We start from the raw sequence: 12,778 nt of genomic DNA, 5'->3' as shown, positions 1-12,778 counted from the left end.
ATGCACACAACAATTCCTCTATGGTATATAAAAATGAATTGTAGACGGACACTATCCGTCTAAAGTTGTAGAAGCAGTGACCTTCTCACAAAAAACAAGTGAGAGGGCAAGTAGGGGCATCCATTTCTCACCCATTTGCACTATGCATTTTTATTTTGTGAGAGGGACACTATTTATCTATAACTTTAAACGGATAGTGCATGTCTAATTGAAAATTTGTGAAAAATGATTGAAATTGCAGAATTGGCATATAATCTAAAATAGAGACATCCGATAACAAACCATACCTTAAATAACTTGACAAACGTCATGAAAAAGTGTAATTATCCGTATTATTATCCTAAATCATTGCAAATTTGTTGAGAAACATAAATTCTCATTTCAGTTATTTGTGACGGACACTTTTCGTTATAAGCTTATGAGCTGAGTTCTTATGGGTTTCTGAGAGGAGACTTGCTGATTGTGAACTCACTGAACGTTATCTTCAGCAGTTCAACCCAACCACAATTCAGAGGGGCATTTCAGAATAAATTGCAGCCTTCTCGATGTTCGTGATGATCCAGTTGCGGGCTACACATTCAAAGAAGTCCAAAGTCTGACAGACTTCAATTAGCAAAAACTCCATCTTCATATGTAGACTTGGATTATATTTACAGTGCTATATTTGTGGCGCCCATGTGACAATTGGCAGGTACGGACTAGGGAGTACTACAGCATAAACTATTTCAATTTTATTTCTCTTAGTTTGAAAATACAATATACTTCCTTTTACAAATTCTTATTTGATCCGATTTAAGCGTAAAATAGACTTAAAATAACCCATATATGTGATGAATATTACATATTTATAAGTACTAGAAATATCCTTTTATATTCATTTCACGCTTACAACAGTTTTAACGCCTTTAAAGTTAAAAAAAAATGGTACTCGTAATTAAGACCTGGCAAATGGGTCGGATTTCGGTTGGATCACTTCGTATCGGGTAATTTTCGGGTCAACATGTTCTCGGGTCATTTTCGGGTCGGGTAACTTCGGATCGGGTCATTTTATGTCTGGTCGTTTGGGTCAATTCGGGTCATGATTTGACATTAATTCAATCATTTTGATTCAATCGGGTTATTTTGGGTCACTTCGAATCGGGTCAGTTTCAAATCATATTTTGAGTCTTTTTCAGATTTCGGATAAGCCTTATCGAATCGGATCAACTTTGCCAAATCTTGTAACCATGATATATCCTCCATAAATTTCTCTTCAAAGAAACCATGTCACTTGTCAAGAGCTTTCTTCAAAGGGAAGTACTTGCAATCTTGCATGCTGAAAATTATCCAGTTGTTGTTGCTCTATAGTCCAATGAAATTCCACCAATTAGAAACTAGTGTCAGCTCACCACATCCTTAATAAATATACCATGCGCGCACCCACTTCTCCTCGTCCAAGTCTTCTTCACACGATACACTAGGTTTAATAACTAAAACGGACCAAACTTTAGTTTTAACCATAAAACGGAAGATTTGTGTATATACTTATATATAGTGTCATTATGTTTCTTGTCAAATGTAGTTAAAGGACACACCTTTTATTTTTATTTTAACTTTTGTTGCAAGGGTGAAGACAGAGTCATGAATCAGTTCATATACAAAGTTGAAGATGTACGTGATTTTTTTTTTTTTTTTTGACAGTCTACAACTGACGACAACTTTCAGTAAGGGAAGCTCTGCTACTGCACAAGTTCTCATTTGTGATGAGCATATCCGTTGCTGCATGTACTGCTGGTAAGTGTTCTTGCTAATGTAGAAAGTAATTTTATTGCATACTCTATAATGGTCACTCCTAATTTAGGATAGGTTAAATTTAATATATTTGTATGGTACGGTATTAAACTGAATTTTTGCTTCGTCTGTCATTTATCTTAGATTCTTCATTAGTATTGCATACTCGATAATAATGGTCACTCCTAATTTAGGATAGGTTAAATTTAATTTACCATAGAAGAAATTTCATTACCAATAAAAACAAGGAGGCTCGATTTAAGATCGTCCATAACCAGCTGAAGATGTGAAAAGATTTTAGTTTGCCAAGTAAGATATCAATGAATAAAAGATTCATTTTCCCTCCCTTTCATATACGTTCATTTCCATTTTTCTTTACTAGCAAACCTAGAAACTTGCTTCCGTCCAAATTCCTCCATACCGTTTCCCTCCAAATTTCCGTATTGAAACACGCCCTAACTAGCATCATATATGAGTAGTACGATATAAATCAGGGGAAATAGTTTACCTATGTTTAGTTCTTTAGGTGTTGCAAAACAATTGAAGATTAAACTTGCGTGTGCTAGAGATGGCGAAATTCAGAGTGTAAGTTTGCAGCTTGTTCTTGTAGAAAAATAGCCAAAAGCGTTGCAAGTTTACGTGGTCCTCCCTCGCAGGGGACTTGTGTTCCTGTAGTTAATCATAATCACCCGGTTGGCTTGGACTTGAAGTAGTAAAACACAAGGTTCGCAACATGCTAGTTAGACATCTGACATGCTAGCCAATTGGAGATGGAGATTCATGACACGGGTTTGAAACCCATCAGCATCAAGAATGCCCCTGTCACCGTGTGCCTCTCTTTGTAGACCAAAAATATAAAATAATTATAATTCCATTGAGGGAAGATACTCTTGGTTTATTACACCTCGTTATTACGCTGTGTATCGGGAGCTGAAAAGCCCCGTTCAATCACAATATATATCAGCTCACATAGCCGATACATGAAATAAATTTTTATGGTCAGTTTTGGGAGTTGGCAACCCTAAATCAGGCAAGCACTGAGAAATCAAAGGGAATCATGGGAGTCCCATAATATATTTAGAGGAGGAGAGTTAGCGTTCTCTGAGGTAGAGGATAGCTAGTATCAGTGTTGACCAGGCTAATGAATTCCATGCTCTTTTCACTGTCACAATGGCCGGCCTCTGGTCTTACCTGATTGTTAATGTTGATCTCATTTTCATTATCATGATTTTCGACCAGCTTGTTTCCGTCCATTTTATTCAGGTTTCTGACCTGAATACAACACAAGAGTGCAAGATTCATGTATTTCATTGATGTTTGCAATTTTTGGATACCCTACCTTTCAGAATCATCATTTACCTCTTCATTGAGCTGATCATTCTCCAGCTTCAACTTTTGGTCCTGTCATATACTCTATAGACATAAGCGAGTATCAAAATTAAAATGGAAACAAACATGGAGAAATTTTTACACAAGTTATTTGTTCATGGTGTGTTCAACACCATAGATAGTAAGGGGGACATCATTGCCTGACTTTAACACACTCGCCGTCCAAGGCCACAATACACCTTTAAATAACTTGCCAGCGAAGTGGAAGACTCATGTGGAAACATAATTCTCATGTACTGTTCAATTATAAATATCACCAGCCAGAATCACAGATTAAGAAAGTCAGAAATCGGTATACCTGTTCCTGAAGTGTAGCAACTGTTTCCAGCATCAGTTGAGTCTGGCACAAGCAACAGAAAAAAAAAAACTAATTAGACACTTTTTATTAACATAAAGAAAAGACATCGAGCCCTTATTGCAGCTCATGCTACTGAATCAACTGCTTTATTTTTTGTCTCAAGTCTCAACAATTGAAAAATGTTGGAACTATCTCTCCAGGGATTGTGGAAAATGGTCGTTCCCCTACCTGCTGCATCAAAAACTAAATCACAAGCCTCTATAAAAAAAAAGAGCAGTTCTAGCGTAACTTTCTAGTATCTTTTCATTTTTGGGTTCTAACTTGTCTATTGTTACTAGGAAGTAGGGACGTTTTCATTTATCAGCCAACTACGGAAGCAGGAATTGGATAGCTCACACCTTGGACTTCTTTCTTCTGTCTCAAACCAACTCCTACTTTTGACCTTTGAGGATAGATTTAGTTGTCAAAATCGCGATCCGGAACTTATGATCGTACTAACCTAGTCGTCGGATACTAGGATCGTTTTAGTTGTAGAATTGTTATAGGCATCAATAGCGTAGCCAGAAAATTTGATCAGTGGGGTCTTAATGTAAATTTAAGAACCACCCATAAAATAGAGGGGTCTTACATAGTAAAAAAATCAATACAATTTGTACATATGCGGGCATACGATATGGTAAATCTAAACAAAACTACAAAAAACTGTGGGGTCTCAAGACCCCATTTCTCATATAAGGTGGCTACGCCACTGGTTATAGGATCGTTCAGAAGCGGATAGGATCTAACATGATCGTGTGGGATCAAAGGTAGGATCATTCAGGATCATAAAAGACTCCTCATATAGACTTTTGACATTATACTTCACAAATTATACCAAATTTTCAAGCTTGTTTATCCAAGCTATTTGTAGGATCTTACGATCCTTTGATTCAATCCCTCAATCCAATACTACAAGTTCATCTTCGATCCAATGTAGGATCCCTATTGTGACAATCTTGTTTCTGAGCTACGAAAAAAAAGAAAAAGAAAAAAATAGTATTGGAATCTATTTTTATCGATCAATTAGAATTACCACCTAGTATCTACGTTAGCGTAAAATGGTCCATACTTTTGTACCCTTCATAACTTTCCGAACTCCAACGTCTCCCTAATGCTCTTAGTCCTACTTGCGGATGCACGTTTCGGAGTAAATGCAGCAAAATTTACCCGGCCCGAATGAGCGCCCTATACCTGATCTGACATGCGAACTAAGGACCCGAGCTTGACGCATAATCCGAATTCACCCGACTCAATATGAGCCGATCCGAATGTTTATTGTTGCACATTTACCATTATTCCTAAATAACTTGATAACAACTTATCAGGAAATTAAATTCCTAAAAACGTAAATTTCTGCAAACTCAGGCGGCATAACCCGGCCACCCGGGTAACCCATTTGCCTAGGTCTAATTTGGAGACTTTTAGTCTACACTTGGTGAATGCGAGCCCCACTATCAGGCATGAAAGGCAAGAAAAAAATAGTCCTTACCACGACAGAGATTTGTTAAGCCCTCACAAGCTAATCACTTCACCACCCTACAATCCACCTAAACTTCCATCTAGGGTGATAACGAGCACAAGCATAACCTTGTTCAGCTTGTGTTCATGAAGCAAAACTTGAAATCGCTCGCTCGAGCTCACCTATATTGTGTTCATTACTAAGCTTGTGACCTTACACCTGAGCTCTCTAAACTCGAGCCTACATATAATTGTTAAAATTTCTTTAAGATTTGAAGGTTATATACTTCCTCCATTTCTCTATGATCTTCCTACTTGACTTTTCTTGCTTTCCAAGATGACACATTGACCCATTTCTAAGCACTTACTATTACTACTTTTTCTTGTTGAAATTATTATTTTCTGAAAGATTGTTTAGTTACTTATGTAAATATTTTAGTATTAGACTATAATTTTTAAGATTTTGCTATATATTTAAAGTCAAAAGAAAGTCAAACATAAAGATCTTAGTGAAATAGAGGAATGATAAAAGTATTGGGCAAATCAATGAGAACATTTGGTATGGTCAAATGAAGATATAACAATCATGATGAAATATTTTTATATAAGAGCAAAATTTTATCTAATCGCACAATTTGAGCCGAGGTCGCACGAGCCAAGCTCGAGTTGTTTGTGAGCTGTCTCGTCTCATTATCACCTCCACTTCCACCACATTGTGGGTCTCCCCCTCTCAAAAACTTCTATTTGGGATTATCTGTAACAACCCGGATTATAAACAAAGGAAAAACTTATATAAAATGAATATCAGAGTACGATACTGATAAAAGGGTCAAGGTGGCGGAAACACCAAGCCCAAATCCGGTTCACTACTAACTCCAAAACAAACTAATACATTATTCGAAAGGTTCTTAAAACATAAAGTAAAGTCCTAATTTATTATTCATCTCGCCGCACAGAACTTCCCAGCAAGATATCATCCAAAACAAAGAACAAACCGAACAACCCGAGAAGGGGTCGACAATCAGTCGGGAGTAACTAGATGCTCTCCCAGTCATGTTTACAACAATTGAATATAATCAACAATCATTAACAAATGAAATGTAAAACCAGTAAACATGCGAGATCATCTATACTCACGAAAACCCAACAAAGCTTACCACAACCTAATTAATCTTAACGAATGCAAACATGCAAACCTAGACCATATGCAACCACTAGACCATGAATACTTACAAGACTAGTAGTGACAAACGACCCACAACAACCTAAGGCACAAAGCTAGCATTGAAGCATAGCAAACATGGTGACACACAATCCACAGCAACAGAAGGCATAAAGCTAGCAACAAAGCATAGCGAATAGAGCGAACGCCCGTTAGAGCGTATAACCACTGCCTCTAACTGATGGAGCGTATAACCACTGCCTCCATCGGTACTATGTATAGCGTATAACAACTGCCTATATGTCTAAGACCTGGCCAGACTCTCGATGCAATAACTGTACACCGAACGACACTCGGGAACCAGAGCGTATAACCACTGCCTCTGGCTAGTTCCGAACACAGACCAAAATAAATCCCGCATCGACGGGTGGCGTTAGTTCGTTCCGCTAGTATATAACTGATACTACCGCCATCTATTCAAACTAGCAAACCACAAAAGCACAGTATAACGGACCGTACTAACATGCGTTTACAACATCACGACTTAACTCATAGGATAGTATAACTGACCATCCTACTTATCATATGAACAAGAGTAACCAAAGATATATATGCAACACAAGGACATAACATGTTGAACACAATACAACATATGAAACAAGTATAAGCAACCAATGTTATAGTAACTTCAGCTATAACTTTAACAATAACCATTCAATGTTATAGTAACCCTAATCATAACATAAACTCTGGATGCGAGGTTATAGTAACCTCGACTATAACTTTAGAGAATATGACTCGGAAGTTATACTACCTCAACCATAACCTTCACACGAAACTCAAAGTTATACTAGCAATAACCATAACCTTGAGCCATAAATCTCAGGGTACGTTAGTTACAGCTATAACCTTGACTCGTACTTCAATGTTATAGTAGGTCCAGCCATAACTAGAGTAGCTACCCAAAGTTGTATTAACTTAAGCTATAACGCTTGAATCATCATCAATGTTATACTAGCTTTAGCTATAACTTTGGAAAGAACCCTTGGCCGCCTATCATACCGCCACTAGGGTTTATTCGTAAACCCTAATTACGCTCATGACACCCATAATAAACACATAACCAACATATGATATATAATTAATACATTAAAACATATACGAACATGCGAAAACATATTTAATCATGATAACAAATAATCAAACATGTACCAATCATACAAAACAATCATTAAATCATATTAATTACATCAATTGGCATAAACACAATTAAAAGAGAAACACCTAGTTACCTTTTTAGCAATTAATGATGCGAAATAAGAATGAAAACTCCAAGAAAGACACGACCAAGAAAACCTTGTCTCCAACACGTGTCCACGTCCCAAAAATCAACTTTTAAGAAAGGCAGAAATCGAAACTCTTGAAAACACCATGAAAAGCTATCCTTGTTCTTCACCCATTAAAATAAGAGACCATAAAGGTAGGTCTAAAGGTCCATATAAATAATTCTCATAAAATTATTTGGAGAATAAATTATTGTAAAGGTAAGAGCAAGGATTGTGAAAATATAATTTATCAATAAGTTTGGAGGAAGAAAAGATATTCCACAATGAAGTCAAAGGGAGAAAAGAAGAACAAAAGAGAGAAAAAGGAGGAAGAAGGCATGCGGCACTTCACGCGTGAAAAAGATTGAGAGAATGACCTAGTTGCTTGCTAGGTTTAGGTTTCACGCGAGAAATAAAAGAGAGCAACCTAGTTGATTGCTTAGGGTTTTGTCTTTATATAGAATAACAAGTGGGCTTTGAGTCCATTAGCTTATACAATGGATTATCTGATTATAAATCGGATTGGACCAAATTAAAACGCAAGAAGGCCTTATAATAGAAAAGAAATTATTAAATTAAAATAGTCAAATCGTGCCCGGACATTTTAACCCTTTCAAAAGTAGATCAAAACGGGAAATAATAAAATAGAGAACGAACGCGATAAATATAAATATTTCCAAAATACATTAATAAACTTCCAAATAATTAATTTAATAAAATAGTTTTATAATAAAATATTATTATAAAATACGGGGTGTTACAATCTAACCCCCTAAAAAGAAGTTTCGTCCTCGAAACTTGAAATTCAAAGATAAGATCAACTGAAGGTAAGAATTACTAGTGATCATCAATAAAGGTCATCTCGGAATCCTAACCGCTGCGCACTCTGATCTATATCCAAACTCAAACCAAAGAAAAGATCCTAGATCATCAATGTCGTTATCAACTTCACACACTCTACAACCTCAAAAGTCACTTCAAACTTATACCATCAAAGTCCGTAAAGATCATTAAGCCAACTTCTAATCCTCATGTTACAAACACTCATCCAACTACCTTTAACCATCATTCAAAAACGTATACGATCTCTCATAATCTGTATGAACTTATTACTATTACTCCAAATCCACATAACCTTTAACAAATGCTCCAATTCTAGTTTACCATTAACCACAAAATCTGACGTTAACCAAAACCCCAAACAGATAATCTCTAAACAAAGAACATCTTTCGAATGAGAAAAACTCTTTCACTCACGAGTGCCATTATAAATACTCCAGCCTACACTAATATCCTCAAATTGAGGAGTGCTTACTACCATTCACAACTCTTAAGCTCAAAAGCCTTTATTATAAAACCTCGATGATTCTCGAAATATGTCTAATATCCAAAGTCATCAATCCCAAACGTCAAACTCTGACTAGACTGTCAAAATCTTATCCAACCTCAATCTCATGACAAAATCATCTATTGCACTCGCTAGACCCAATCATTTCCTTTGAAAACTCATGATCACGGCATTACTATGCACCCAACAATCATAAACCATAGGTTAAGCTAGTACCTATTGTACCACAACACACTTATCCGTCGATAGCACATTTCCATCAAAGAAGAATATTATCACCATATAAATCTTAACACCTGTACTCATATAACAACAACGCTTATAACCTCAATTTCTAATCACAGTTTACCATCCATGACTATCATCTCAACATCACAAAACCACCACAAGACTGTATAAATCTATGTCCTTTAATAAATACTCATACTCTTAATAAAACACTTTATCTCAGGTAGAACAAACAAACATCTATACACCCTCAAGGTAAAACATCCTTAAACTTTCAGAGCTCACTATAACACCTTTAATACTCCTGAAAAACTCTAAATGTTATCCCAATTCACACTCGCATACAACTGTGTTACTAAGTTCTCAACCTCAAATAACCAAACATCAAACTCAAAGTATCTAACATCGCTCGGCAACGAATCCAAGATTCCACTACGAGATGATCACAAGTAGCTCTAAAGAGATTTCAAACATTTCCCAGTTACGAAGAAAGAATAAATAACTTGCAAACCAAAACAAAACATTTTCGTGCAATACCATAAGACAAAAGAACACATAACTTTAGGATGTATAAGCTCAGAGAGAAATTAATGAAAAAGGATAATTTCAAAAGTACAAAGAAAAAGGAACTGGAGTTGAAATAAAGATAAAATAGAGAGCAACGATAGATGAAACAGACAGAAGACAAAGATAAAAGAAACTTTTGATCCGAAGGCTCAAATAGAAGAGTTACGGTTAACACGTGCAAGGATGACAAGGACAGACGACTCAACAACAATTCTATTTATCCAAAGACGACACCTTAACATAAGATAAATAAAGCACGATAACCAAGGTCTTACAAATATCGTACAATCGTCACTCAAGATATCTCCGCCTCGAAACATCCTTCCGTCATATCTCCATGATACCTCAGAACCAACAAATCTATATAACTGTCCCTTTACAAACACTATATTCCTCATATTGTCAACTCTCAAGATCATAAACTGTTACAACCATAAACTCTCAAATCCTTCCACTCTTAACAACTCCATCTAATCACACTTAAAGAATCCATCCATAACAAACTCTATATCCTCAAAAGATGAACACCACAATTCATTAGAATCATCGTCAACATGGCTGTTCACTAAGCCAACGCTAAAACACTTCAACATTAACATCTCACAAGTCCATAAATTACAGTTCGCTTTCTCTCAATCAATCCTTTAAAAGGTACGATCAGCAAATAACTCCTCAACAGATAAATCATAAATTCCTTCATAACTCGCTAATTGCCATTAACGATCCTTACCCCTCAAAATGGTACTCCATTAAGCACGAGCATAATCTCCAAAATTCTCAACTTGCTCAATCCTAACTCCACGATAACATTCAATTCATTTCCATTACTCTACTCTCGATCCATAACTAACTCACATAACTTTTCTTTAACATAAGACAAAGTTCAACAATTCTAACCATTAAGAGCATAAGCCACGATATTCCCAAATAATACCATAAGATAAATCCACTCTTTATGTCTCTCACTTCTCGTAAAACTATGAAACCACAATCTTACATCTTATTCCACAAATTATCACCCTCTATCATCACTAAGGATTTCCTCGAGCACATAAAAGAACTTAACAACCACTTATCCCAAATGAGACTTTATCTTAACAACCTCTAATCCCAAAGGAAACTTCATCTCAAAAACCTCTAATCCCAAAGTAAACTTCCTCTTTACCGAACTCATAATAATAAACACTCTTTTCTTTCATACTTCAACATCCCAATCTTCCAATTAATCCTAACTTGATGCCTCAAGAAACCACAACAGAAACAACCTCGAAATCACCTCAAACAAGGACAACACCACCAAAAGATCCAAAAGGATGAAAGTACGATAAGAGTAAAGCTCAGGTTACCAAGGATTAAAAGTTTTGACCGACATATAACCAAAACGCATGACACATAAAATGTAAATGACATTTTTCAAAATCGAAAAACCTTTCTAATCAACAAAACATGCTCGAAAAGCCGTTCATGAAAACACATTTTATACAATTAATGAGGAAACAAAATATTAAGTCATAAACAACACAATATAATACATGAACTATACATTTAATACAATTAATAACGATAAACATCAAGACATTAACAAACATATACATGAACAAGACATGTAATACAGTTAATAACGATGTGAAACATCAAGGCATAAAAAGTAAGTACATGAACAATACATGTAATACAATTAATAACAATGCGAAACATTAAGGCATAAACAAAAAAGTCCTTAATTGTTTCTACCCCATTTACTCTCACTCATTTACTAAGTCAATTTAATTTTAGTCATTAACTACGCGAGAGTTGGGAGCGTGTTCGCTCTGATACCAACTGTAACAACCCGGATTATAAACAAAGGAAAAACTTATATAAAATTAATATCAGAGTACGATACTGATAAAAGGGTCAAGGTGGCGGAAACACCAAGCCCAAATCCGGTTCGCTACTAACTCCAAAACAAACTAATACATTATTCGAAAGGTTCTTAAAACATAAAGTAAAGTCCTAATTTATTATTCATCTCGCCGCACAGAACTTCCCAGCAAGATATCATCCAAAACAAAGAACAAACCGAACAACCCGAGAAGGGTCGACAATCGATCGGGAGTAACTAGATGCTCTCCGAGTCATGTTTACAACAATTGAATATAATCAACAATCATTAACAAATGAAATGTAAAACCAGTAAACATGCGAGATCATCTATACTCACGAAAACCCAACAAAGCTTACCACAACCTAATTAATCTTAACGAATGTAAACATGCAAACCTAGACCATATGCAACCACTAGACCATGAATACTTACAAGACTAGTAGTGACAAACGACCCACAACAACCTAAGGCACAAAGCTAGCATTGAAGCATAGCAAACATGGTGACACACAATCCACAGCAAGAATGAAAGGCATAAAGCTAGCAACAAAGCATAGCGAGTAGAGCGAACGCCCGTTAGAGCGTATAACCATCTGTCTCTAAGATGGAGCGTATAACCATTGCCTCCACGGTACTATGTATAGCGTATAACCACCGCCTATATGTCTAAGACCTGGCCGGACTCTCGATGCAATAATCAGACACCGAACGACACTCGGGAACCGGAGCGTATAACCACCGCCTCGGCTGTTCCGAACACGACCAAAATAAATCCCGCATCGACGGGTGGCGTTAGTTCGTTCCGCTAGTATATAACTGATACTACCGCCATCTATTCAAACTAGCAAACCACAAAAGCACAGTATAACGGACCGTACTAACATGCGTGAACAATATCACGACTTAACTCATAGGATAGTATAACTGACCATCCTACTTATCATATGAACAAGAGTAACCAAAGATATATATGCAACACAAGGACATAACATGTTGAACACAATACAACATATGAAACAAGTATAAGCAACCAATGTTATAGTAACTTCAGCTATAACTTTAACAATAACCATTCAATGTTATAGTAACCCTAATCATAACATAAACTCTGGATGCGAGGTTATAGTAACCTCGACTATAACTTTAGAGAATATGACTCGGAAGTTATACTACCTCAACCATAACCTTCACACGAAACTCAAAGTTATACTAGCAATAACCATAACCTTGAGCCATAAATCTCGTGGCACGTTAGTTAGTTCTGACTATAACCTTGACTCGTACTTCAATGTTATAGTAGGTCCAGCCATAACTAGAGTAGCTACCC

The 12,778-nt window shown here is 36.2% G+C and overlaps 1 protein-coding gene across 1 annotated transcript in view; it reads right to left on the bottom strand.

Moving 5' to 3' along the window:
- Nucleotides 1–3,129: 3,129 nt before the first annotated feature.
- The window catches only part of LOC141600680 (agamous-like MADS-box protein AGL27), a gene marked incomplete at its 3' end in the record, with an annotated part of 35,331 nt that continues 25,682 nt past the window's right edge, over nt 3,130–12,778 (bottom strand). The window contains exons 6-7 of the mRNA XM_074420923.1: nt 3,458–3,499; nt 3,130–3,171 (exon numbers count right to left, since the gene is read on the bottom strand). Coding sequence (XP_074277024.1) covers nt 3,130–3,171; nt 3,458–3,499 — 84 coding nt within the window. The remainder of the gene's footprint in view (nt 3,172–3,457; nt 3,500–12,778) is intronic.

The sequence above is a fragment of the Silene latifolia genome, chromosome 9 (genome assembly GCF_048544455.1).
Source record: "Silene latifolia isolate original U9 population chromosome 9, ASM4854445v1, whole genome shotgun sequence".
NCBI classification, from domain to species: domain Eukaryota; kingdom Viridiplantae; phylum Streptophyta; class Magnoliopsida; order Caryophyllales; family Caryophyllaceae; genus Silene; species Silene latifolia.
This window is presented reverse-complemented; position numbering and strand designations above follow the sequence as displayed.